Genomic DNA, 25,218 nt, shown 5'->3' on the forward strand with positions numbered 1-25,218 from the left:
ATTGAACTTGAACCGAGGTTTTTTGGTGGCTTCTCATGATCGTCCTGCTTGTTTTCTAGAGGTTTCCATGAGTACCATCTCCGAGGTGCTTGGGAGGAGGGTTCAGCTGAAAGGGCTAATTGGAAAGAGAGCCATGAAGTGCCCGTACTGTGATTTTTATTTCATGAAGAATGGCTCCGACCTGCAGCGTCATATTTGGGCTCATGAAGGTGAGTTGTCATCTTTCCGACTGCAGCGCCCTTTGAGTTCTGTGCTTGCGTGCTTCCTGTGGGAGTGCAGTGGGGGGAAGCATGTCTTCCAGTCTCCTGCAGTTAGAATTTATTCAGCACGCTGAGAAGTGTGCCCATCCCCCCCGCTACGATCAGTGATTTAAATCATTACTTATTTAGTTGCAATTGCAGTGATCGGGGGTGTGCAATTCTTCATAGCTCTTGTTGCAGCTGGAGCGAAATAAATCACCGTGACTCTTGTGCTACAAAGCGAGCATCAGGAGAACAGAAACAGCCCCGCGTCAGTCATGGCAGTAACTGGTGCCTGCCACAGTACACTCAGCATGGCAGGTGCTGGGCAGGTGTTGGTATGTGAATGAAGGAAGGAGAGGGGGACGGCAGAGGCCTCTGATACTGCTTGTGTGGGGCGCAGTTATTCTCGTGGAGGAAGAATTCAGAAGGTGGAAGGGCTGTGTGCAGATGAAGCAGTGGAAGGAGGAATGGAATCTGTGCTTTTGGGGTGCTTGCCGGTGAAGGGAAGGGTTGGGGCACAGTCTCTGGGACTTTGGGAAGTGGGAGGTCAGGATGCTGTTGGAGACAGCAGGCCGCCAGGTTTGTTTTCTCACCTTGGGGAAGGACTTGGCTCTCCTGGGGATGAGGCCCTGAGCCTTGGGGCCCTTGGGGATGGGGAGAGCCCTTGTAGACAGCTGAGAGGTCCCTTCCCGCAAGTTAGGGACCTGGACTTCCGGGGGCAGGAAGGCAAGGCGGCCCTAGAGCCGGAGGAAGGACTGAGTCTTTTCTACAAATGGGGTAAAGATGCCCTATGTTTAGGCCCCAGGGAAGGAACCATTAGGAAGGGAGAAACTAAGTTCAGTGAAGAGGACAGTGGGAGGGAGTGGGAACCCAGCCGAGGCAGAAGGAGCTGAGATCAAAGCCACGTCGGAGAGATACTTTTGCTGGGAGCAGCACGCTTGCACCCCAGCTCTGTGCCCCTGGGCTCATCATGCAGCCTTGTTCAAGCCTGCCGTCCTCAACTGCAAAGTCCTAGGGAGTGTGGATAAGGAGAGAAGATGCCGGCACAGCACGGTTTGTCTGTTACACCCCTGTGCTCAGGTTCAGGCACAACTCCCCTCCCCCCACAGCAGGTCACACCAGGTGGCCGTGGCCTTTGTGGTCCTCTGCATTTCCCTCTGGACAGAGCAGGCAGGGGCCGGGGCTGCTGAGCTTCAGGCCAGCCCTCAGTGTGGACTACGGAGCAGGCCCTCATGCGATGTTTGTTGAGTGAAGGAAGGGCAGCTGAATGCCTAATGCCCCCCGAGTGCCAGTCATTACCCGACAATAACCAGTGTTGTAAGGCTCTGCTGATTTTATGAATAAAATATGCCTGAGCTCATTGATTTTTGCGAAGGCCCTTGCTTCCTTTCATTTTGTTCAGTTTAACTCAGTTCAGTTGAATTGAATAAACATCTGCCGAGTACACTGCTCAGGGTCTGCGCCCGCGAGGGTCCCAGCCCGAGGGGACAGGCCGGTGAGAACACGTCACTGTGGTGATGTGCTGTGAGCAGCACAGCTCGTGCAGACTTGCAGGATTGGGCACCGTGGTAGGGAAGCCAGGACATGTCCTGGGGAAAGTCGGAGCAGGCTGCAGAGCGGAGCCCTGGCAGACCCAGGAGAGAGGGCTGCTCCATCGGAAGGAACAGCCTGGGTAAGAGCGTGTGGCGTTTAGGGACGAGCCGGGGCCCTGCTTTATTCAAAATGGGTGTGTGTGTGTGTCTATATATGTTGTTTTTCTCTCCTCTGGTAGGTGTGAAACCCTTCAAATGTTCTTTGTGTGAGTATGCAACTCGCAGCAAGAGTAACCTGAAGGCGCACATGAACCGTCACAGCACGGAGAAAACCCACCTGTGTGACATGTGTGGCAAGAAATTCAAGTCAAAAGGGACGTTGAAAAGTCACAAGCTCCTTCACACTGCTGATGGTGAGTAAATGACTCCGAAGTGAGTTTTTCCCTCTGAAAGTGTGGTTTGAAGTCCACTCCAAGTGCAGCAGAAACTGTGGGTGTGCCTGGAGGCAGGAGAGGGTGTGTGTCTTTTAGAATTTCTATTCTGAAAGGGCAGTGGGTACCTCACCTGCTTTCTCAGTGCCCTGTGTGCTCAGTGCTGGAGCCAGGCCGACTCCCGCAGTGCTCGGGAAACACTGTGTGTGAGTGTGAGTGTGTGAGAGAGTGTGTGTGAGTGTGAGAGAGTGTGTTTGTGTATGACAGCGTGCATGTGAGAGTGTGTGGGAATGTGTGTGTGTGTGTGTGTGTGTGTGTGCACATGCATACAATGTGCGGTGGCTGTGGGATTGTTCAGGGAATGAGGCATCCTCAGGAGGCCTGGAGTTTTTATTCTAGAAGTTTTGATCCTCTTCAGCCCTCCTTCCCCACGTGAGCCTGAGGACCTTGATCACACCTAACCTGATGTTTCCTGTCATCCAAGCTTTGTCAGGGTTTCCATGTTCAGTCCAAAATGGGGCTGAGTCTAAAATACAAACAATATTGGGGCAGATTTGACCTTGATCGAGTGTACTTAAGTGGACTTAATTTCATTCATTCATTAAGAACCAGTGATTGAGTTCTTACCATGTGCCAGCTGTGCAGGTAGTTTCTAGGGGTGCAGGGCCGCTAAGGAGCAGTTCCTGCCATCAAGGAGTTTGTAGTCTGGTGGGGAGGAAAGGAACACGCTGCTGTGGTAATGATAGGTGCTGCCATGGGTGGGAGCGCAGGGGCTCGGGAGGTGGGTGGAAGGGGCTGCAGGCTGTGGTCGCAGTGGCCAGAAAGGTCACCTTGAGGGGGATGGGTAGAGGGAAGGAAGGAAGATTTATTTTAGGAAGACAGGCAGCTAAACCATAAAAGACCTTTAACATTTTGTATTTTCCCCTAAAAGCCAATTGTGTGAGGAACTGGTGAATGCTCTCTATGTAATGAGATTAGTAAACTATGTTTGTAAGTATATTATTTTAGAAGAATTAGGTACAAGAATTGGAGTTCATTATAAATATCAAAATGATTTCTGCAAAGATTTTTTGATTTCAGAACTTAGAGGATGATAAAGCCCTTAGGCCCTCCCTTTGTTTTAAGAATGTTCTGGGGAGTCCGTCCCATTGTATGTGCATTGGAAAGATCTGGACAAGAATTTGGTTGGGCCTCACAGGGCTCAGTGGAGAGGCCGAATGGTTAGCTGGGATTTGGCAGAATTAGGAACCGAGGCTTGACTAATGTCAAGCAGAAACCAGAGCCATAGCTATTCAAATTTCAGCAGCATGCTGTAAAAAAAAAAAAAATTAATAATAAAAATATCCATATTCAAAACAGTTAAAATCAGTGATAGTAAAGCAGTCATATCCTGAGTAATGGAAGCAATGAGTCATGTAATTTATGAATTCTGTACCTCCGCTAACAATAAACCTTACTGATTTTTTTTTCTTTGTTATGCTGCAAAAGACGGACACGAGGCCTTAACATTTCTTGGGTCTCTTTTATTTCAGTCTTAATACTCTGTGAGTCTCAGACGCGGGTGTGGTGGAATTAGAGCTGCCAATGTGGCTTCATCTGGTCCGACTCTGAGATCACTTCTTCCCCACCCTGCTGGACGCGTTTATGTTCCTCCTTTGACGCTTAGGAGAGTCTCATGTTTTCTCAAAACCAACTTGGTAAGTGGAGTCCTGGATCACAGACCACTTGTTCTGTTCTGACTCCACTGATGATCTATTATGTAGCTTTAGGCTATTCTTTCCCTTTCTAATTTTAAGAAAGCTTTGAAAAAGGTTTAGTTACATCTCTTATTCATTTGTCATAGTATGCATATGTTATCTTGGTGATTCCTAAAAGCTCTTTGGATCTCAATGCTTTGTCGTAATTTGCAAATATTTCTTCCAGTTTACCATTTGCTTTTACATTTTGTTTATAGTATCTTTTTACGTACAGAAATTAAATATCTTTGCATGTATAAATTTGTCTTTTTCTTTGCTTTTTTTTCCCTCCATGATTTCTCCATATTAAAAGAAACTTTCCCCACCTTAAGGGGAAATTCTTTTGTATTTTTCTTAAGTCTTATTTTATGGTTTCATAACATTTATGAAATGCAATATTCTTGAAAGTTATTTTAGTGTATGGTGTGTGGTCGGAATCTTTGTTTCTAAGCAGTTACAAATTGACCCAGCATATTTATAGCAAAATCGATCCTTTCCAATTTATTTTTGAAATGCCAGAAGTTTTCAAGATCTTAGGTCTTTTCTGAGATTTGGGTCTGTTTGAATATCTTTGTTCTAGTACATTGTTTTATGAGATACTGTTTTAACAACTAAAATTGTATTATGATAACACACATATTACTCTTTTTTTCTTTTTCTTTTTATGGGCATCTCTTAGTTCTTCTTATTTAATTATTATTCCTTTGGATAATCTTTGGAACTGTTTGGTCAAGGTAAGAAAAATATCTTGCCTTCCATAAAAGAAGGACACACACTCCCTCATCCACTCCAGTGGGTGGCCTTGTGAGCCATGTGACATCTGAAACATGCTTTGACGTCATTGGGGAAGTGTGTCTGCAGTAGTGATAGCCTTCGGGGAACTCTAGCCTGTAACCAAAGAAGAATTAGCTCTTTATTTAAAAGCAAACATTACTTTAGAGCCATCCTGAAAATGATTGGTTTTGAGTGTATTTTTTGTATCAGTAACAATTCAACAGATTATTCCACAGTAGGTAGAACTAGGGAGGCCTGGGTTTCAGTCTTGCCTGCCACCGCCTAAGAGGGTGTCTTTGGTCAGACTACTCTGCTGAGCCTCAGTTTCCTCATCAGTAAAATGGGGAGAATTACATTACCCTGGCCTAATGGATTTGAGGATCGGATGACAGAAGATGCACCCCTGCTCACCTGGGCTCCCCTGCTTTCTGCTGCTCCTTCTCAGTCTCTTTCTGGATCCTTCTTAGCTCTGAGCTGTACATCTTAGAAGGCTACAGGGCCCAGTCCATGGACATTCTTTCTAGACTCACATCCTAAGTGACCTCTGCAGTCCACGGCTTTCACCATTTGTACAGACAGCGTCCCCACTTCTATTCCCAGCCCTGCCCTCTCCCCTCCATTCCAAGCCCTGCTTCTACAACTGCCCACTCAGCATCTGCACTGGGCTGTCTAGGAAGCACCTCAGACTTCACACGTGCAGCACTTGAGCTCCTGATTTTCCCCAAACCAGGGGGCGGTTGGCGAGCTCTGTAAAGAGAGAGTAAACGTGTCAGGTTTTGAGTGCCACATGAGGTTTCTGCCGCATATTCTTCTTTGTTTTTGTTTGTTTGTTTGTTTGTTTTTTGGTTTTTACACACCTGGGAAAGCTGTGCTTAACTCTTAGCTGTACAAAAGCAGGCAGCAGGCTGGATTTGGCTGATAAGCTGTCGTTGGCCATGCCCTGCTGTGCCCCAGCTCAGTCAATGGCAGCTCCTTTTCAGTTGCTCTGGTCAAAAACTTCGGGTCCTTCTTGACTGTCTTGTTCATCCCACATGTGGGCCATTGGCAAATCCTGTGTGTTCTCCCTTCACCGTGATCCAGAATTCTTCCCCTTCTCAGCACCTTGGCAGCATGGTGTTTGTACAAGCTTCCAGCCTCCTAACGCCCTCCCTCGCCTGCCCTTGTCCCCACAGCCCATTCTCAAACAGTGGCCACAAATGGCAGAGGGACAGCCCACCTCCTTCCTGGGACCTGTCTGACGCTCCACTCTGCTTGACTCCCACCTCTGCAGACATTGTTAGTCTCCTGCCTTTCCTCAGACCCGCCAGGTATAGGCCCATCTCAGGGCACTTGCCCTCCCTCTGCCTGGCATGTTCTCCCTGCAGATACCTTAGTGGGCAGCGTGTTCATGGCTTCAGAGCTTTACTCAGGGTCCCTTCGTCGGGATCGCCTTCCCTAGCGACTGTGTGTTACAACACCTCACACCCACCAAATCGGCCAAACTCCCAGTATTTCTTATGTTTTCCTTCTGGGCTTATCTTTCTCTCACATACTCTATAGTTTCCTTATTTATCAGTTTTGCCTCTGCCGTTAGAACTCCCCCGCCAATTACTTCATACTCTCTTCTGATTTTCCTACTGTTTCTCCTTAGACCTTTCTCTAATGTGCAATATAATTTCCTCATTAGTGATTTTCTGCATCTTCCACTAGACTGTAAGCTCCACACTCAGGGGTTTGTGACTTCTTTCTTTGTTTTGTATCTCCAGTACCTAAAACTGTGCCTGATTTATAGAAGGTGTTCGTTGATTGAATTTTAGTTGATTGAATGAGTGAAAAAAAATGTAAAGTGCGCTGCATAAAGTGGTCGGGATATAGTAGCACTCAAAAAGTGCCAATCATTTTACCCACCTCATCTCTCAGATAGTTACAGTAAATCAAATGCTTGTGAATTCGACAGTTTAAAATCCGGTAGAGGAACTCACTATTAAACAAATCTTGGGCAACTTTTAATGGAATAAAAGGGAACTGAGTAATTACCCTCTCCTTTACCTGCTTGTGAATCTAATTTTTCACCTTTATTGGCTTCTGTAAAGGATGCACCCCTGTTTATTCACTCCTGTTTCCCAAAGGAGCTCGTTACTATGCCTTAGAAGGGGTAGGGCAGTGTGGCTGAAGGTTTCAGTTAAAAAAGGTTTGCTAGTCAATATGTACAAAGAGAGACATTGATCTATAAGGGGCCCCGTGAAACCCTTCGCACGCATGCCGACAGATGCAAGAATTTAAGTCGAAAAATCGGCTCTAACACATTTCCCCTTTAAAGAGGGTCTAGAGGTTTATACCTGATTTTGCTCACCTGTAGAGATGGGCAAGGTTAAATGGTACCATGGCTTTATATGATATAATCAATCTCATCATGAAACAAAAAGCTCTTTCAAGTTCAGTGCCAGTTCCATTGAGTACCCCCGTCCCCTAATGTAACCTGCCCTCATACACTTGCAATAAGAAGTTTTCTGGTAAATTTTACCAAGAGGACTTATCCAAGCTTCAAGCACTCTTATGTGTGTAATAATTAGACAAGTAGAGAGCTGAGTGTGTAAATTAGGCCTGAGTGGTGGAAGCACTGTTTCTTTCCTCGCTTCAGTTTATAGAAGGAGACCCCATGGCTGCACATTGAAATATTCTAGGAGAGTAAGCGTGGAGTTTTTTCTTCCTTCTTTCCTCTAGAAAGCAGAATCACTCAAGGTAAAACAGTACCACTAGTCCGTGGTCTCTGCTTCTAAAAACATACCCTCTAGGACCAGGAAGTTACTAGAAAATGGTACCCGAGCAACCAGCTGGTTGTTCTTACCAAGTTCTTTTACTAGGATTCAGGGACACTGGTCTCTCTGTACATCCTCGTCTCTCTCATCCTTCCTCCATCTCACGCCTGCAGAAAAAGTTAAGGGGCTGGGGGTCTGAGTGGGGGCCGCTGCGTGAACATGGCAGGTTTCTGTGGCTTATCTTTACGGGCTCTTGTCTGGGTGGTGGGCAGGAGAGGGGAGGGCTGATGTCAGGGCCCAGCCTGCCTTTTTATCTGGGCATCTACCTGAAGCTCTTTTTCTCAGGTTTTTATAAACAGTGAGATCCACTGGGAATAACTGAACCCATGCTGTGAAATGAACCTTTCAGCTTACCGAACAGTTAGCTTAGACTAATCTACAGATTGAACTATTGAATAAAGCTCAGTTACCTAAAACACCCCCAGGCTCAAGGAGTCTCAGCTATGAACACGGGGCACGTGTTCTGGAATCTAATTCTGGTGCATGCTCTTTCCAGGTTTTTTTACCCACCTCGGTGTTGCCTTTTGTTTCTTTCCATATCTCATACTGATCCAATCCTTGCAGTTTCCAAACTGATATACTAATCACAGGCAATCATCAGTGTCTAAGTCTGCGGTCGCTCGCAGTTCAGCCTGTAAAGTACCACGGCTTCTTAAACTGTGTTTTTGTTGCTGTAGCTATTTCTGTTCTGATTTGCCACTGCTGAAATCCCCCCAGGTGCTGGAGCTGGGAAGGTTTGTGCTCTGCAGAACGCCAGCTGTGCTTCCTGCAGGGCCCTTCCTGCACAGCAGGTGGCAGCACTCCATGTGCCCGGCTGCAGGGAGAGGCAGAGAATGGGTAAAGCTGTGGGCTCAGGAGGGCAGACGTAGGTTGGAGCCACTTCCTGCCTGTGCAGCCTGGAGCAGGCACTCTGTCAGCCCTCTGTGTGACGTTTCCTGTGGCTGCTGTCACTGCCTGCCACAGATCGATTCCCTGACAGCTCTGGAGATGAGAGGTCTAAGATCCAGATGTCAGCAGGGGTGCCCTCCTGGAGGCCCAAGGGGACAATGTGTTTCTGTAAGGCTGCCGTTGTCCTTTGGCTGTGAGCCCCTTCCTTCCTCCTCAAAACCAGCAGTATCGCGTTGTCCAATCTCTTTCTGACCCTGGACTTTTTCATTACATCTCTTGTCTGACTCTGACCCTCCTGTTTCTCTCAAAGATATCTGAATAATCCAGGATAATTTCCCATTTTAAGATCCTTAATTTGATCATATCTGCAAAACCCCTTTTGCCGTATAAGGTAGCATTTACAGATTCTGAGGGACATCTTGTGTGGAGGCCATTATCGGCCTGACACAGTGGGTTTGTGGGAAGATTAATCTGGTTCATAGAGTAAGTGTATCGGTTCCTTCTAAGTGCTGGGTAGATGTACCTATTCCCAGCGGTCAGTGTTCGTGTGGTCCAAAAACTCTCAGAAACACAGTATGAGAATGGAGATGTGTAGTGATGAATCTACTTCATCTGCGTCATTTAGGCAAGATCACGTTACTCAAACATTCTCTCATTAGGAAGGCACAGTAAAACAGGCAATATTTAGAGAGTATCAGAGTTGAAAAGGGTAGAGTCAGTTTTCTGAAAAATTTACTTATGCGAAACACCACCTTTTTCCAGTAAGACTAGATAAACCGTCATAAGAAGGCATTTTCACTTTTATGCCTCTAGATGTTATTACTAATAACAGATTTGTGGAAATCTGTTTCTCTAAGTATGTTAGTGCTCCTTCAAGTTCGAGGTACACATAAAGTTTTATTTGGCGGGAACAATTTCATTTCACAGGTATTTCCAACAAGTTGCTTTAAATCGGAAGGAATTTTCTATCAATTTTCTGTGTGTTCTGATGGCATCCAAATACGGGAAGACAAAGGGGACGGTTTTGTTTTCATGTGATGGTGCAAGATTTTTGGACCATTTCATTCCTCCTTAGTTTTATATAGAACTCCATTTAAAGTAAGGAAGCAGCTGGAACCATCGTCAGGGAACCTCAGCGAGCAGACGAGAGTTTAGTAAGAAACAAAGGGAAGCAACAGGTGTTGTGTAATTTCTCAGTGCTGTTCACCAGGCGTGGGGCTTCGTGGACCCGAGAGTGAGTCCCCACAGCTGCCAGCAAGTGAGAAGCCATGGCTGCCCGTCGGCCCAGGAGCACTTCCTGCCTGGGCACAGGGGCCTCAGCCTGGCAGGTGAGGCACTGGTTCCCTGCCTCTGGCACATTCACCTTTCCCCCTCCCCCACTCTGCAGCCAGAAGAAATTCTACACCTTCTTGGTTTAGAGGCGCCCGTCTTTGTCTAATCCAAGGTGCAATAACAAGGCTTTCTGCTCCGTCTTTTCTCCTGCCTACCTTCAAATCCTGCCCCCTCTATCCTAACAGGACAAGCGGAGTACTTTTCTACCTGAGTAAGACCCAGGTAAAGGGCAGAGCTCACGGTGACCGGACTCCACACTCCGTGCTGCCCTTTACTTGAGTTCAGCTAACATCCTGTGGCCAGGTCCAGCCGGTGTGTCACAGGTCAGAAGTCAGCTCTGTTCCATCAGCCAGTTGTCCTTGAAATGCTGGCTGAAGAGCTCACATCAGACAGACAAACAGTCTTCTTCCAAAGGACACTTGAAATGGAGAAAGACTCTGCAAAGGTGGTACCACACCTTTTGAGGGATGAACAGAAGTCCTGGAGATGACTGCCCCACCCCCAAACCCCCTTCTTTGAAGAAGAGTTGTGCCAGATCACATAGTTCTGAGGGAAATGAGAGCTGGCGGTGAAATACTGTGTTTCTAAAGCCAGCCCTGTTGTGCACGGTGGAACTCCCCGGCAAGCCTGGCACTCAGAAAGGTGCCTGACTGAAATCACAGGGGGAGGTGATATCACGCTCACTGTATCTCTTTTCTTTCCACCTGTAGCCACAGTCGGCCTCATCCGCACACTGCCCTGCCATCCTCAAGCTTTGAACAGCCCGACACATCTTTTCTCTCTTGAACTAACTGGGTGCCAGTTCCAAAGCTCCTCTGAGGAAGGCAGCCTCGTGTTTTGTTCTTGCGTTGTTTTCTTTTTTTTCTTACCTTTTTAAAATTAAAGTATCACACACGTACAAAATATTGCATAATTGTTAAGCGTACAGCTCAGTGGATTACCACAAAGGAAACATACCCATGGAACCACATCCAGGGACAAGATGCAGACATTGCCAGCCCCGCAGACGTCCTCCTCGCCCCACCTTCCCCATGATTCCCCTCTCCTCAAGGTAGCTACTGCTGAAACTTCCAACACCGTACCTCGGCCTTGTTTGTCTTTGAACTTCCTATAAACTGATTCATGTAATATGTACTTTTTTGTGTCTGGCTTCTTCCTGTTAGCGTTATATGTGTGACGTTCCCCTAGGTGGTTACGATTTTGACCTTGACCATCTGGGCTGCTGGGGCAAATAAGAAGGATTTCATAAGTAACTTGAGGTTCTAATTTCTGTAGTTTATAACTGGGAAGGCTTTGTTCCTGCAATTAGCTTTTTTCACTCTTTTCCACTGTATTTTTGCAATAAGCTCGGAGCGCTTTCTTCAAAAGGTGTTTCTCCAGAAAGCAGTGTATGACTCAGCTTTCTTTCGTCCTCGTGCTTGCCAAGACTTGGCTCAAAATGACTTCTGACTATTGACAAAGGTTAAATCCTTCCTCAGAAGACGAGAAATGACCACCCCTGAGATTATCCACAAAATCAGGCCACTAATCTTTGATTTTGAAGAAGAGGGGCAAAGCTATCTGGTCAGAAAAAGCACCATAAGTTAGCCTACAGCTCGTCAAGGCCAGGGTGGTGTTTTTAAGAGACTGTGAACTCTTTTGAACTTCAAGCTCAGGAACCTTTGATATCATTTTACGGTTTTGTGTAGAAAGAGCTGTCTTCTGCACGGCGTGTAATAGCGGATGGGATGAAACATCTCAGTCTTCCCGAGGCAGATGCTAATTTATCTGAAATGCCTTTCTGCTGCGCAGTAAACATTAAAACAACAGTCACAAAAATCTAACCCCTTCCTTCAAGTGTGCACACAATTCAATTCTATTACCAAACAAAAAAAATATCATTCTTTTAAAAACTCTTTTCAATCTTTATTTATGTTCATATGGAATGGTTACCTAGTTGTGATTAAAGTATAAATATTATCCTTATAGCCTTAAAATTAATGTTACAATTAGTTTTTTGTTGCTCTGGAGGCCATGGATGATACATTTAAGAGTTGTATAATATCCCATTAAGGTGGTAATCCATGAGTTACATAACCATTCCCTTATTTTTAGACAATGTATTATGTTCTTTCCTTTTCCCATTATAATAATTTATGTCACAGGAGCCCTTTCTTGCATATAAACTTTTCCTTCTTGTGAATTAATTTCTTAGGGCATATTTCCAGGAGTGGGATGGCTGTTTCATTTCGGTGGTTTTAAGCGTGTGTTGCACTGCCAGCTTACTTTTCAAAAACGTTGTAGCAGAAGTGGGAAAATGTTCCAGCTTAACTCTTTCATTGGTTGCACTTCACGTTATTAAAAATGTTCAGTTTCTTGGTGTAACGGATATCTAGTTATTTGATTACTCACCACATTGAACAGCATTGTAAGGATTAAGTGGCTTACCTGAGTTAACTGCATAGAGCGTTGGTAACCTTGAGTGCTTCCTAGTGGTCTGTATTTCAGTGTTTGCTGACATTGGACTTCTTTTTAGTAATTAAGTCTGTTTAATCCTCTCCCGATGAATTATTTGTCTGGGTCCCTTGTTTATTTGTCTGCTTTCTGGGGTCTTGGCGTGTTACATTCCCACATTCAGTGATTGGTGCAGCAGCTCTCTTGGTTGGGATTCTTCTGGTTGTAGCTGACAGAAACTCAGGAGAGGTCGCTGAAACAGAAAAGGTGCATTTGTTATAAAGGTGCCAGGAGCTCTTGTAGAGACTCATGGTCTTCCCGTGGCCTGGTCCTTCTCATCCGGCCTTAGCTTGACCATCACCTCCTCACAGAGGCTCCCAGAACAGTCCAGCCCCGTGACCTCGCCCCGGCCAGCCCCCCTCACCCTCCACCAGGGCTCCCCGTCGGCCTCCTTTGTAGCTCCTTGTTTACTGTGTGCTTGCTTCTTATCCACAGGCGCTGAGCTCCGTGAGGCGGGGGCTCTGCTATCTGTTCCCTCCTGTGCTGGGGGTTAAGCGCGGTCCCCATGCGAGTGGCCCTTAGTGAATGAACCCAGCCAGCCAGGTGACGGTCGTGTCACTCCCCTTTGTCCTTCTCTTTCCTTTGTTCTGATGTTCTGTCTGCCGCTCTGCTGTGCTCTCCCCCAGGCTCTCCTGCAGGTTGGCTTCTTGGCTTGTTTCATCCACAGAGTGGAAGTACTATATTACCGGCAGCTCCCGAGTTACATGCTTCATATCCAGGAAGTTCAGCTCCTGGCTCAGCGTGGCTCACTTGTCCACCACGACCAAGGCTCAGGGTGCCCTGTGTGATTGCCGTGACTGGGGAGGGAGAAAGAGCGGGGCTGAGCAGACATCGGTTGGGGCCCTCCTGTAACTTATCGCTCGTCCCATAGCCCACATGAGGCCACTTCCAAGTACGGGGACATGGAATGGGAAGTGTGTTGTCCCGTCCCCAAAGCACCCACAGCCCAGGGAGGGTGCCGGATGGACCAACCAAAGGTGAATCCATGAGCCAGTGGGCAGTCAGGCACTTTGGATACAATGGTGGACAATAGAACTGGCAACGAAAGTGAAGCCACTGTTGTGAAGCTAAATGATAAACAAGACACGTGTGTATCAGGAAAATACGTGGTATGTTACAAATGAGTTATGAAAATTGCTCAAGTATTGAGAAAATGGAGATAGGAAAATCAAAATATGAACATGTAATGATTCCATTTCAATGTAAAATATTACAAGCTGAGGAAAGCCAAAACTGACTCAGTAAAGTGGGGTGGGGACTGTCATTTTAAATTAAACGGGGTGGTTGTGGGAGGATTCAGTGAGAAAGTGACATTCAAGTGCGGATTTGAGGGAAATGAGCCAGCGAGCCTGGGGCAATGTGGGAAGGGTAACTCAGGCCTTGGGAACAGCAAGTACAGAGGCCTGGAGGTGGGGTGGGCCTACTGTGTACACGGAATGGAGGGGGGAAGATAGTGCGTGAGCTCAGACGTAACAGGGAGCCTCACCCCGGAGGGTCCTGCCAGCCACTGTAGGGCTTTCAAGGTTGGCTCTGGGCAGAGATAAGGTCAGAGCGGTTGCTGGGGGCAGGACGAGAGAGGCCTTCGTTAAACTCATTGATATTATATTGACAAACGTTTCCCTCAGTCTGTTTTTATTGTCTGTTTAAGGTGTATTATCTTAGGCCGGCTTAATTAGACCTGTCCGTGGATTGTCTCACCTAGTGTCAGGGAGGTCGGCGTGACGGGAGTTGGGGGCGCTGCCCAGCTCTCCCGAGTGGCTGTGGTGGAGACGGGTCCAGTGCCAGGCAGGTCACCGCACATACCCTCAGTCTCATCTCTCAGGGGACTTGTCACATGCTTGCTGCACAGTGTCTCAGTCCATCCTTGTAGCAGGCGGGGGTTACCTCCCCATTTTTCTAATGGGGCCACTGAGTGGCAGAGAAGAAAGAGCCCAGGATCACTCAGGGTGACCTGGACAGAGCCAGAAAGGGAATGCACTCCCCCCACTACCGATCCTTCTTGAGTGGCCCTTTCTAATGGGCCACCATCCTGTGTCACAAACCTGTATGTGTGAGTGGTACAGATATGCCCATTGCTGGTAAAAATTCTTTGTCCCCTTTGGGGAAATTGTGTCGTGCCCTCATTGGCTGAAAGAATAGTTATGTGACTATGAATGAGGGCTTTGGGATCCAAATGGGCTCTGCCACTGGCCATGTCCTAACTTGGAAAGTTGCTCAGATTCGTGATCCTAGAATCTCATGTGTAAGAGGGGGGGCAGCTCCTGCCTCCCCAGGCTTTGGGGTGCAGTGGTGAAATCAGACATCAAGTGTTAGCATAGCTGCTGATGGCCAGTCACTCAGTAGGTGAGCCGGCCAGGTGTGTTGTGTGGAAAATGAATTGTTTTAAAAATCAACCTCTTTTTTTCCTTTGTAACCATTCTTTTCTTTGCCTGGGATCCTGCATGATTCGCATCCAGACACAGCCATTTGGTGTTTATTTGCAAACCCTTTGAAGTCACTCTAACATCAAGTAAATACTAGGTTTCCAGTCAACTCTCCCTGTAATTCTCAGAAATATCTTGATAGAAAGCCATCTGATCGTCTCAAAGCATGGCTCTTTTATGATTAGTCATGAATCTACATTGTGTTATTTAAATTAGGCAGCAAGAGAATATGTCAGGTGCTTTCCCCAGCCTGTTTGGTGTAGGGGCTGTCAGTGGTTCCTGAAAATATTTGTAGTATTTATTGTCTGGGCTTTGATTCCTCAGTAAGAGATGGCTTTTAGGAGCTGCCTTCTTTCCTTGTTTTTTGCAGAGGCTCAGAAGGATACCCATAAAAGGCTGATTCTTGGGCTCAAACAAGGCGATTCCATTTATTCATTTCAGAGCGTCTTTTTTGCAGTTGCACTCTTTTACTCTTTGATCCAAGTGTATTGTTAATGAGTAAAAATGCTATCAACTCAGAGAATGGTCTAGTCAGCTTTCTCCCCGCACTGTGGCGGTGGGGACCCCAGACACCGTTTGGCTCAGGCTGCCTGGCTCAATAATGATATATCAATGCAAGTCATGAATCAGTGCAGGAGGATGGGTGGCTGAGGTTATATGGAAGATGGGTAGAAATGTATACCCTTAGGTCTGAAAAAAGATGATACTGTATTTAAGAAAAGTGGTAATTCCTCTCTAATTGTGACCTGTCTACCTTCCATGTGAAAAACCTTCCATGTGAAAAGTCCACACTTTGGACTTGCAGGATTAGTAAAACCTAGAATTTGGGGACTCGTTCACCTGGACTGACAGGGACAGTCACAGTATAATATGTTTCTACTGTTGTTTCCTCTTGCTACTCCTATTAAAAGTGTCATTCTCATAAGCTGTTCAAAATGTCCCTTTTGTTTCAGTTCAGTTTAATAAAATGCATGGAATATGTTCAATACGTGCCCTATACTCAGGTGCTGGGGATGCCGAGATGGTCCCTGCCCACGGGCAGCCGACGGCAGCCCCCAGGCTTGTGCACAGGTAGTGACCATGCGTGGACAGAAGTGTGTGTGGGAGCAAGCAAAGGGGCTGGCTGTTAGCCCGGTTCACCGGAGATGTGCAGTTTGAGTTTTGGTTTGAAGTGAAGAACGGCTCTACGAGGTCGACAGTTCACTTCGCAAAGTCATCCTAGAAAAAGTGCTACACACCTCATTGCTGAATATCACTACGGTCACCTTCGAAGTACTCCCCTTGGGAAGCTATGCACTGACACCAGCACCTAGTCCACGCTTCAAAGCAATTTTCAAACTCTTTTTCTGGAATGGCCATCAGAGCTGTCGTCCTCTTACCCTTGATGTCCTGAATGTCATCAAATGTCTTCCTTTCAATATTTCCTTTATCTTCAGGTAAAGAAAGACATCATTGGGGGCCAGATCAGGTGAGTAGGGAGGGTGTTCTAATACAGTTATTTGTTTACCGGCTACAAACTCCCTCACAGACAGTGCCATGTGAGCTGGTGCATTGTCGGGATGCAAGAGCCATGAATTGTTGGCGAAAAGTTCAGGTCGTCTAACTTTTTCACAAAATCTTTTCAGCCCTTCCACATAGTAAACTTGGTTAACTGTTTGTCCAGTTGGTACAAATGCATAATGAATAATCCCTGTGATATCAAAAAAGGTTAGCCACATCGTTGCAACAAGTTCGCGAACTTACGATGATTGTCAGAGACCTCGTATGCTGCGAGGTCGTTCGACCCAGGATGGGAGATGTCAGCAAAGACAACGCAGAATGGTCCCAGAATCCGTGTCACCCTGTGTTATGGAGCCTAATGTCAGGATAGGAAGACACAACAGGAAGTCAGAGGGAGGGGTCAGGTGAGGAGAGTTACTTCCAGTTCTGGAGCCTCGACTTCCTTCTGCAGTTGGAATCATTAGTGTGCTATTCAGAAAGGGCAGTGGAAGAGTTTATGTGTCAGCGTGCATGCGTGTGTGTGTGTGAGTATGTGTTTTGGATGGATGGATGGGTGAGTGGATGGATGGATGGATGGATGGGTGGGAGGGTTACTTGAAGGCATGGAAACCAGTTCAGTGGTCTTTGCCATTGTTCAGGAAAGAAGTGAGGCGGAACTAAGACAGTGGTGGAGATATTAGAAACAGAGAGGCATAGAGAAATATTTAGGAGAGGAAATCAGATGCTGAACAAAATGAGCTGAGTCCAGTTAGGGCCATGGAAGGATGAGGAAAGCTACCAGGTCTCTAACTTGAGTGATCAGCTAAGGGACAAACTGGGGAGGCTGGAGGTGGCACCCCTGTGCTGGGTAAGACAGTGAGTCCAGTTTAGGACATTTGGGACAGTGAGGCGGGCAGTGCAGCAGACAGGTGGCTACTCCAATCTCAGGTTCGGGGAGGGGATCCGAGCAGAAGATGCAGAATTGGACACCAATGGTTCGCAAAAGCCCCACGGGGGTCAGGTCAGTTATATAAAAGGATGCTTGCAGGAGAAGAGCAGGAGTGCGGACTGGAACGAAGGACAGTCGGTGGGAGAGATGCCCCAAGGATTCTCAGAACGAATGGTCAGAGAGGCCCTGGGAGGCAGTAGTGGTTGGAATTCAGAGAAGCAGATGGCTTCATGCCACAGAGTCCAGTAAAATAAGCACCGAAATCCACCATTGACTTGACCTCACGGAGCTCCTTGGTTACTGCGGTGAGAACAGGTTTCAGGGTGAGCTGGTGGCCTCGGCCAGATGGCTTTGGGTTCCAGAGCACATAGGAAGGGACAGCAGAGGCTGCAGAGGTAGACAACTTTCTCACCCAGCTTGTGTGAGAAGGAAAACGGCGAGAGGTCCCCAGAAGGAACCAGTGTTTCTGTGGTACCACGTGCAGTGGCTGTGGTCGTGGTTCCCTGAGCAGGCTTGTACCATTAGACGCTGCTTGGAGGACAACTTCCTGCTGTGAAAAGTAGGTCATATTTATATGGGGCGATACTTGTTTGTGTTATTACAAGGTGAGGTTTTACTTAACGCTCATCAGAGGGTAAGAAATGTCCCCTGTTTGTTCATTAATTTGTGTTGACATGTACCTGTTCATGCCATTAATTGTTTACACATTGCTAAGACATTAATCCTCTTAAAAGAGCGATGCTTTTCATTTCACTGTAGTTTTTGTTCTATCATCCCCTCAAATCTGCCTTTTACACCCCGACCTGAGTTAGGAGTTCGGAAACACGGATCTTGTCCACAGGCGGATGGCACATGTAGACGGCCCTGCTCTCAGTGCCCATACTCCTAGTGAGAGGCTCCGGTCCTCGCTATTCTGGCCCCATGGCCTCTGCAGGGCCAGCTCTCGGCGCTCTGCAGCCCTCGTCCTTTATATCCAGAAGGAAGACCCAGCTGCTCCACTCTCCTGACCACTCCGGGGCCCCCACTCATGCTGTCCTGTCCCTCTGTGCTCCTCCCTCCTGTCAGCTGGACACACCTGAACTCTTCCTTTAGGAGCTGGCCCGAGTGTCACTGCTCCTGGGACCTCCCCAGGCGGAGCTGGCTGGCTGTTCTCTCCCTCCACGGCAAACTCCATTCCATTCCCACTTTGATGGACTGAGTGTGCTGCCCTGTGTCTGCCCCCCTACTTGCCAGTTCCCCTCTGAGATTCTGGACTTCCAGATGGCAGGGGGCATCTTCGTGTACTTGGCTCCACGCGTGGTACTGCGTTCCCATGCAGGAGCTGTTAGCGTGACAACAGTCCCCTTCTTTCCAGGGAAGCAGTTCAAGTGCACAGTGTGTGACTACACGGCGGCCCAGAAGCCCCAGCTGCTGCGGCACATGGAGCAGCACGCCTCCTTCAAGGTAAGGGGACACGCGTAGGGTGAGGGAGTGCATGGGCTTCCAGAGGGAAGGCAAGGAGATCTGCTCATTTCCGCTGGGGCCCGCTCACCTTCAGGCCCCCTTAGCCAGTGCACATGGGATACGCGAGCTACGCCTTGGGCTCCTGTGAGAAGGGTAGCGTTTCTCTGTGCCCTGGAACCCAAGTCCAGGAACAGTGCGTGAGAGGATGCAGACTGGGGAAGGCATGCTCTTACCGTCAAAAACTGGAGTGACGTACAAGAGAGAGTGTGGGCTGAAAGGACAGGTATGTGCTTTCAGATCCCGAGCGCCTCAGGTAAGTCCCCTGATACAGCAGGTGTGAGGGTGCCCACCGGGCAGGCTGTGGTAAGACTTGGTGCTTACAGAGTGCCCACGGGAGGTGGTGGCTCTCCTGTTGTTTGAATACCTCTGGTTGGTGTTTCTTTATGCACGTGGTAGTATCCACTTGGCCTCTGCTTATGCTGCAGGTATTGACAATAAGAACTGTAGTCCAGTGAACTTCTTTTAGAAACAGTTCTGCCTAGCACGTGGCAAGCTGACTCTTAGAGTGGATACTGCTGCTGCTGCCGTTGGCATATACACGTGGCCATGGGAAACAGGATGCTCCAAAATGTTCGTTGAAATTATGCCCACCGCTAGTTCCCAGAGAAAGGTGGAAGGTGGAAGGGACCACTGGTCACATTCAGAGGTTGCGTTAATTGAGCATCTGCTAGGTACCCACACTGTGCCGGGAACTTCACACCCCTCTACTTTCCCCTAGAGAAGCTCTTACCGTCCCTATTGGACACATGAAGAACCAGAACCTCAGAGACGTTCACGGGCCACCTGTTCGTCTTTTCTGCCATCCCACACCCACAGAGTTCAGGTGATGTGGTAATACTGACCAACCTGTGTTGTCACCACTTCTGAGGTGACAGGGACCCTCCTCATTGACAAGCTCATCTGATGCTCAGAACAGCCTTGCGATAGATGAGTTAGTTCTCATGATTTTTCCTCTTATCATTAAAGAACCAGGGGGCTCAGAGGCGGTCCGGGCTTACGTGTTTAACTGTCCAGGAAGTGAAGGAGAGAGAACCTGGGCTCTGTCTCCGAGCCCTCGGCCTGACCTTTTCCTCACACATCTTCTCAGTTACTCATTCGGGCAGAAAGGGGGGAACTGGAAACACTGAGGCTGTTGTACCTGTTGCTTATGTAGCTGCTTTACCATCTGCACCAAGCATGCGTTTCTTAGGTAAGAGCCACAGGTCACCTCGTGGGAGTGTCGCAGTGTCTTAATGGGGGAGGTGCTTCAGCATTTGCGTAGTTTGTACATACTTACACTTCTTTCACGTTTCAAACTGATCTCTATGTTTCTTTGGGAGACCCCAGGTTTTCTCAGACTGGTGCATTTGTGGTGCTAGAGAAAAAGAGTGAGGGCAGTTGTCACTTTATAAATGAGAAACTAGACTAGTTAGGTTCATTATTGTCCTCTCTATTCTAGGATTACAACAGGGTTTCTCATTCATTCCTCGATTCTCAGTGTGGAACGTTTTCCTTTCCTGACCAGACACGCTGGGCCGTCTGTCTGCTCTGCCGTCCTCATTGTTTTCTCCCTGAGGTTTGTGGAATCAGGCTTATGTGCAGTGGAAATGGATTTGGGGAGGGTTTGATTCAAGGCATCAGTCTCACGTGTTGTTCTCACCTTCTTCCTGCCGTGACACAGTCACCGTCCCCTGTGGGGCCTCCGGTGCTGCTGAGCTAAGCTGGACCTTGGGTCTTGGCTGGTATCCCGCAGTCTCCTGTGGATGTAAGGCTTCCTCCCTGCTGAGCGGTACCCCGGCTGGGAATGCGAGTCGCGCCTGAGTGTGACCCAGTACGTCAAACCGTGGCCTCTCCGCCTACAGGTTAGGGAGCGCTTCTCGTGCCAGGTAGTTTAAGTAGTGGGGCTGACAGAGCAAAATGAAGTGGATTCTTGCCAACCGCCTTCATCCTAACAGCAGATTACTCTTTTCCTTTTCTCTTTGCCTGTACCCTGTTTTCCATCACTGCGGTAATGAATTACCCCCAACTTAGTAGCTTAAAACAACACAAGTCTGTTGTCTTCTAGTCTGTGGTTCAGAATTCTGACAGGGTTCTGAGTTACAGTCAGGGCTGCGTTCTTTCTGGAGGCTTGAGGACAAAGTCCATTCCCCGGCCTTTTCTCGCTTCTGGAGGCCACCTGCATTCCTGGCCTCATGGCCCCTTTCTCCTTCTCCAAAGCCAGCCACAGAGCATCCCTCGTCTGTCTCCTTCTCTGACTTCCTTCTGCCTCCCTCTCCCACGTGTCAGGATTCTTGTGATCACAGTGGCCCATTTGGAAAACCCAGGATAATGGCCTTCTCCTGTGGTCACGTGACCAATAACCTTAATTCCACATTTTTGCCCTGGAATGATCCAGGGATTAGCACTCAGACACTGGGGGTGGCATCGTTCTGCCTCCTGCCTTGCCCCACGGGGGGTGGCATCGTTCTGCCCACTGCCTTGCCCCACTCTTTGTTCTTCCTTTTCACATCTGCTCTGTGGTAGAAAATTTTCATCCAAATCAGAAAATACATAGTATGTATATATACTCCTACACTCCTTTCTCATGCCCACGACAAACATCATCAAGAAATCAGCCCTCTGGTTTACTAACCCTACATGCGGCCTCAGAATCTTCAGGCCGACACTACTCTTCTATTCCGTTGGCTTGCAAGATGAAACCAGTTTGCTTTTCTAGATCGAGGTGTATAATTTACAGTATATAATGGGTTTTTTTTTAGGAAACACTGTAATAAGGGTAAACTCTCATACTGTCTTTTAAAATTACATGTTTTTATTTACATATTTTAAACAAAGTCAACATGTGTTCACTAAATGTGATTTGGAAATGCTTTTTTGTCCCTTGTAGGATTTTTGGATATATTATTTTTTTAGACACGATTGTGGTCATACTATAAATGAGCATCCTTTGATGGAGATTAAAATGTCAGCATTATCACTGCTAAAGTTCAGTTGGAGAATGTGGTTTAGATGAGTGGCCAGATGCTTTGCCAAGAATACTTGACTTCTGAGTTCCACAGAGTGGCCTCCCTGTCAGAGGCAGGGCTGGAGAGCTCTCGTGCTTTAGGCATTATAAATATTGCCTTTTATTATGTATCATGGTTTTATAGGCCTTTTCACATTTCATGAAAATATATTTCTTAGCTACCATGTTTCCCTGAAAATAAGATCTAGCCAGACAGTCAGCTCTAATGCGTTTTTTAGAGTAAAAATTAATATAACACCCGGTGTTATGTTATGTTATGTTATGTTATGTTATGTTATGTTATGTTATGTTATGTTATGTTATGTTATAGTAAAATAAGACCGGGTCTCATATTAATTTTTGCTCCAAAAGATGCATTAGACCTGATTGTCCGGCTGGGTCTTATTTTCAGGGACACATGGTACTTTAAGTGTCTGCTTAAGGATGATGAGTGTCATAGTGTAATTAACCGTTCCTTTCATAATTGGGCAGTTGGGTCCTTCCCAGTTTTTGCTGCTATCAGTAACCCTACCGTGGCTATCTTCATGCCGAAAGCATTTCCGTGTCATCCTAAAAATCTGAAGGCCTTTAAAACACTGGGAGAAGCCCATCAAACCACGGAGAATTCACAAGTAGTGAAGGTGTTACATGCGCTGCTTGCAGCTGTAATTAAAACGCGTTCCCCAGAGTGGAACTGACAGGATCAGCCTTAAAGAAGCCCAGAAACGATGCTTGGGCAGGAGGCAGGCATCTCCAAGCAAAACGAGGCTTCTTCTTCCAGTCTAGCTGTTCACCTCTTTGCCTTCCTGCTAAACAGGCCCACACACCGTTTGGTAAGGCAGTGTGATGAGTAGGCAGTCAGCACCCTGAGCAATTTCATCTCTGTGAAGCTCATAGAAACCCATGACTCTGCTGATAGAAATGTTTTCACTTATAGGCCTGGTTGATTCAGTGCCATTCCCTTTCAAAGGAATAAAAATGACTTTATTTTTTTTAAATGTTTATTTTAAAATAATTTGTGCCTCACAAAAAGTACACAGAGCAATCCTGTGTACCTAGCACCCACCTTCCCCCAATAATAAACTACATCCTTATGTGGATTTCACCAGTCTCCTCTCTCTCTCTCTCTCTCTCTCTCTCTCTCTCTCTCTCTCTCTGTCTCTCTCTCTCTCATCAGTAAACTATTTTTAAGGTAGTCTAGGTTCACAGCAAAATTGAGAGGAAAGGACACGGAGTTCCCATCCTCCACCTACCCCTCCCATATAGCACGTTGTGTATTTTCAATACCCCCACCAAGTGGTATATTCGTTATAATCGATGAACCTATATTGACACATCATAATCACCAAAGCGCATAGTGGACATTAGGGTTCACTCTTGCTGGACATTCTATGGGATTTGACAAATGTATAATGACCGGTATCCACCATTATAGCTAAAAAGTCAACAAACCTCAAATGAGGGACATGCTTTAAAGTACCTTATCAGTGCTCTTCGAAACTGCTAACGTCATCAAAAATAGAAGAAGTCTGAGAAACGGTCACATCCAAAAGGAGCCTGCAAAGACATCACAACTAAATGCAACATCCCACGCAATGTCTAACAAAGCGTCTATACAAACTGGGTGCCCAGGAAATGCCCGTGTTGACCCCCTCTCCCACCTGCCCCGGACGCACACAGAAACTTTGCTGGAAGTAAGGAGCAAGGTGGGTGAGTGAGGCAGCAGACTGCTGCTGTCACCTGTAATCTAAGTCGACAGAGTCACCAGGGGCTCTGCCAACACTCTGCGAGATTTCTCTCCACGCAGCATTGCTCATGGCAGGGCAGGGAAGGCCTGGGAGATGCACGGGCCCTTGGAAGTGTGTCAGTGAGAGATAACAGTGTGGCGTGAACCCTTATGTTAGAGCACAAACCCTTCCTCTCCTGACGTTAGACACTGGATCCATGGTCAGACTACCTTAGAATTCCACCTGGCCACTTACTGCCTGTGTGGTCTCGAGCCAGTCATGTGACCTCTGTGACCTTTCTGTACCATGAGGACAAAGCAGTACCTCTTGTCACTATATAGGCTGTGAGTATAAGTACCTAAAGAGGGCTCGGCACATAGTTCTCAAATGTTGGTTCTGTCCGAACTCCATCCCACTTTCTTCCTTTCTCTTTTCATGAAAAGATTGGCATATCTGTGTAGTGCCATCCTCTTTAGCATGTCTGTATTTAAAATGGCCGGTATCTGTGACATGTTTTGTTTGTTCGTGGAATCATAGAAACTTAATGCCACTGATTTGGCACATTGCTCTAAAACGTGCCTGACCACATACCTGTGTCACTTAACACAGAGAGCCTTTCACAAGGTACATTTCCCATACACAGTTCGTCATAAATCCCCTTCTCCTAACAGTGAATGCTAGATCTGCCCACGCATGCGTTCACAGAATCTCATTTCCCTGTACGAGGGGTCTGACCCAGACCCCATGTCATTCTCTCCTCATCACTGCTTCCCACCGGTTTTCTGCATAGTCCTGAGACATGTCACAGGGCCCTCAATGCTGGAGGGAGTTTGCTTTTTGGGTCTGTGCTCCGTGAGGCTCCTAGATCACCAAAATGTTTCTGACTTCTGGAAAGCCGGAAAAAAATTGGGTGTATGAATTGGCAAACAACAAACAGACAAAACATTTAGTCTGAAATCATCAGTTTTCAAAATCTGTGTATTTTGGAGACTGTTCAGAGTGAGTTAATGCTGAACCTGCCTTCTTATGTCTTTATTTCTGAAACAAAGCCTGGGCTTGTTCGATAAATAGCTCTGATCGTGCCTCAGCCTTAGCTCTCAGAAGGCGAGTGCTGGTCTTCTGTCCTGTGCTCACAAACCTTGTAGGAATAGAAGAGCACATTCTTAAAGAGGAGCAAGCTAGATCTTCATCTGGAAAAGACACTGTTGAATTTAATTTATGTGTGATATGTGCCTCAAGCCAAGCCAACCCTCAGAAATTTATAGCACGAAGCCTGAGTGTATCGCCTGTTGTCAGATTGAAGTTTGCTCAACTGAAGTACTTTCACAAAACTAGTGGGAAGTAAGGGAGATTTCAATTGTTGATTTTGTTATCGACAAACTTTTCCTAAGTATTCCGTATGGAGTACATGATACTGCAATTTGACATTTTGATTTTAAAGAGACAACGTAAGTGTAAATAAAGTACTAAATTTTCAGCTGCATGTTTGATGCAAAACATGAAATGCTCACTCATTCCTTCAATATACCTTTCCCGTGCACCCCCAGTGTGCCAGACACCATGCCCAGGGGTGTGGGGGGGCAGGGATGTCGGGATAGAGCCAGGCCTTTTCCGCCAGGCTCATAAGTCATAAAAATAGCAGCACGTATGTTAAGTGTTATAACAAAGTTATGTGCTGCGCACTGTTGGAACCCAGCAGACCACCTAACTATTTCAACTCTGTCATTTTATAAAACCCATGTTTTAAGTGGGTTAATATAATATTATCTGATCATGTAAATCCTATAGCTTTTAAAACCTATAGTAACCAGAAAGTTCTCTGGTTGACTTATATCCCCAAATCAAGGGGAGTTAGTGTAATTCCTTGTTGCATTCCTGATACTGGAACGGGTCCCCAGGGTGTTCACACCATGTGTCCGTTTGAAGCT

The 25,218-nt window shown here is 46.9% G+C and overlaps 1 protein-coding gene across 8 annotated transcripts in view; it reads left to right on the forward strand.

The window, feature by feature from the left end:
• The window catches only part of ZFAT (zinc finger and AT-hook domain containing), a 213,275-nt gene that overhangs the window by 143,046 nt on the left and 45,011 nt on the right, over window positions 1-25,218 (forward strand). For all 8 annotated transcript variants that reach the window (XM_074316937.1, XM_074316938.1, XM_019724243.2 and 5 more), the window contains 3 exons: window positions 60-209; window positions 2,014-2,187; window positions 18,432-18,520. In XM_074316937.1, coding sequence (XP_074173038.1) covers window positions 60-209; window positions 2,014-2,187; window positions 18,432-18,520 — 413 coding nt within the window. The remainder of the gene's footprint in view (window positions 1-59; window positions 210-2,013; window positions 2,188-18,431; window positions 18,521-25,218) is intronic.

The sequence above is a fragment of the Rhinolophus sinicus genome, linkage group LG12 (genome assembly GCF_036562045.2).
Source record: "Rhinolophus sinicus isolate RSC01 linkage group LG12, ASM3656204v1, whole genome shotgun sequence".
Classification (NCBI taxonomy): Eukaryota; Metazoa; Chordata; class Mammalia; order Chiroptera; family Rhinolophidae; genus Rhinolophus; species Rhinolophus sinicus.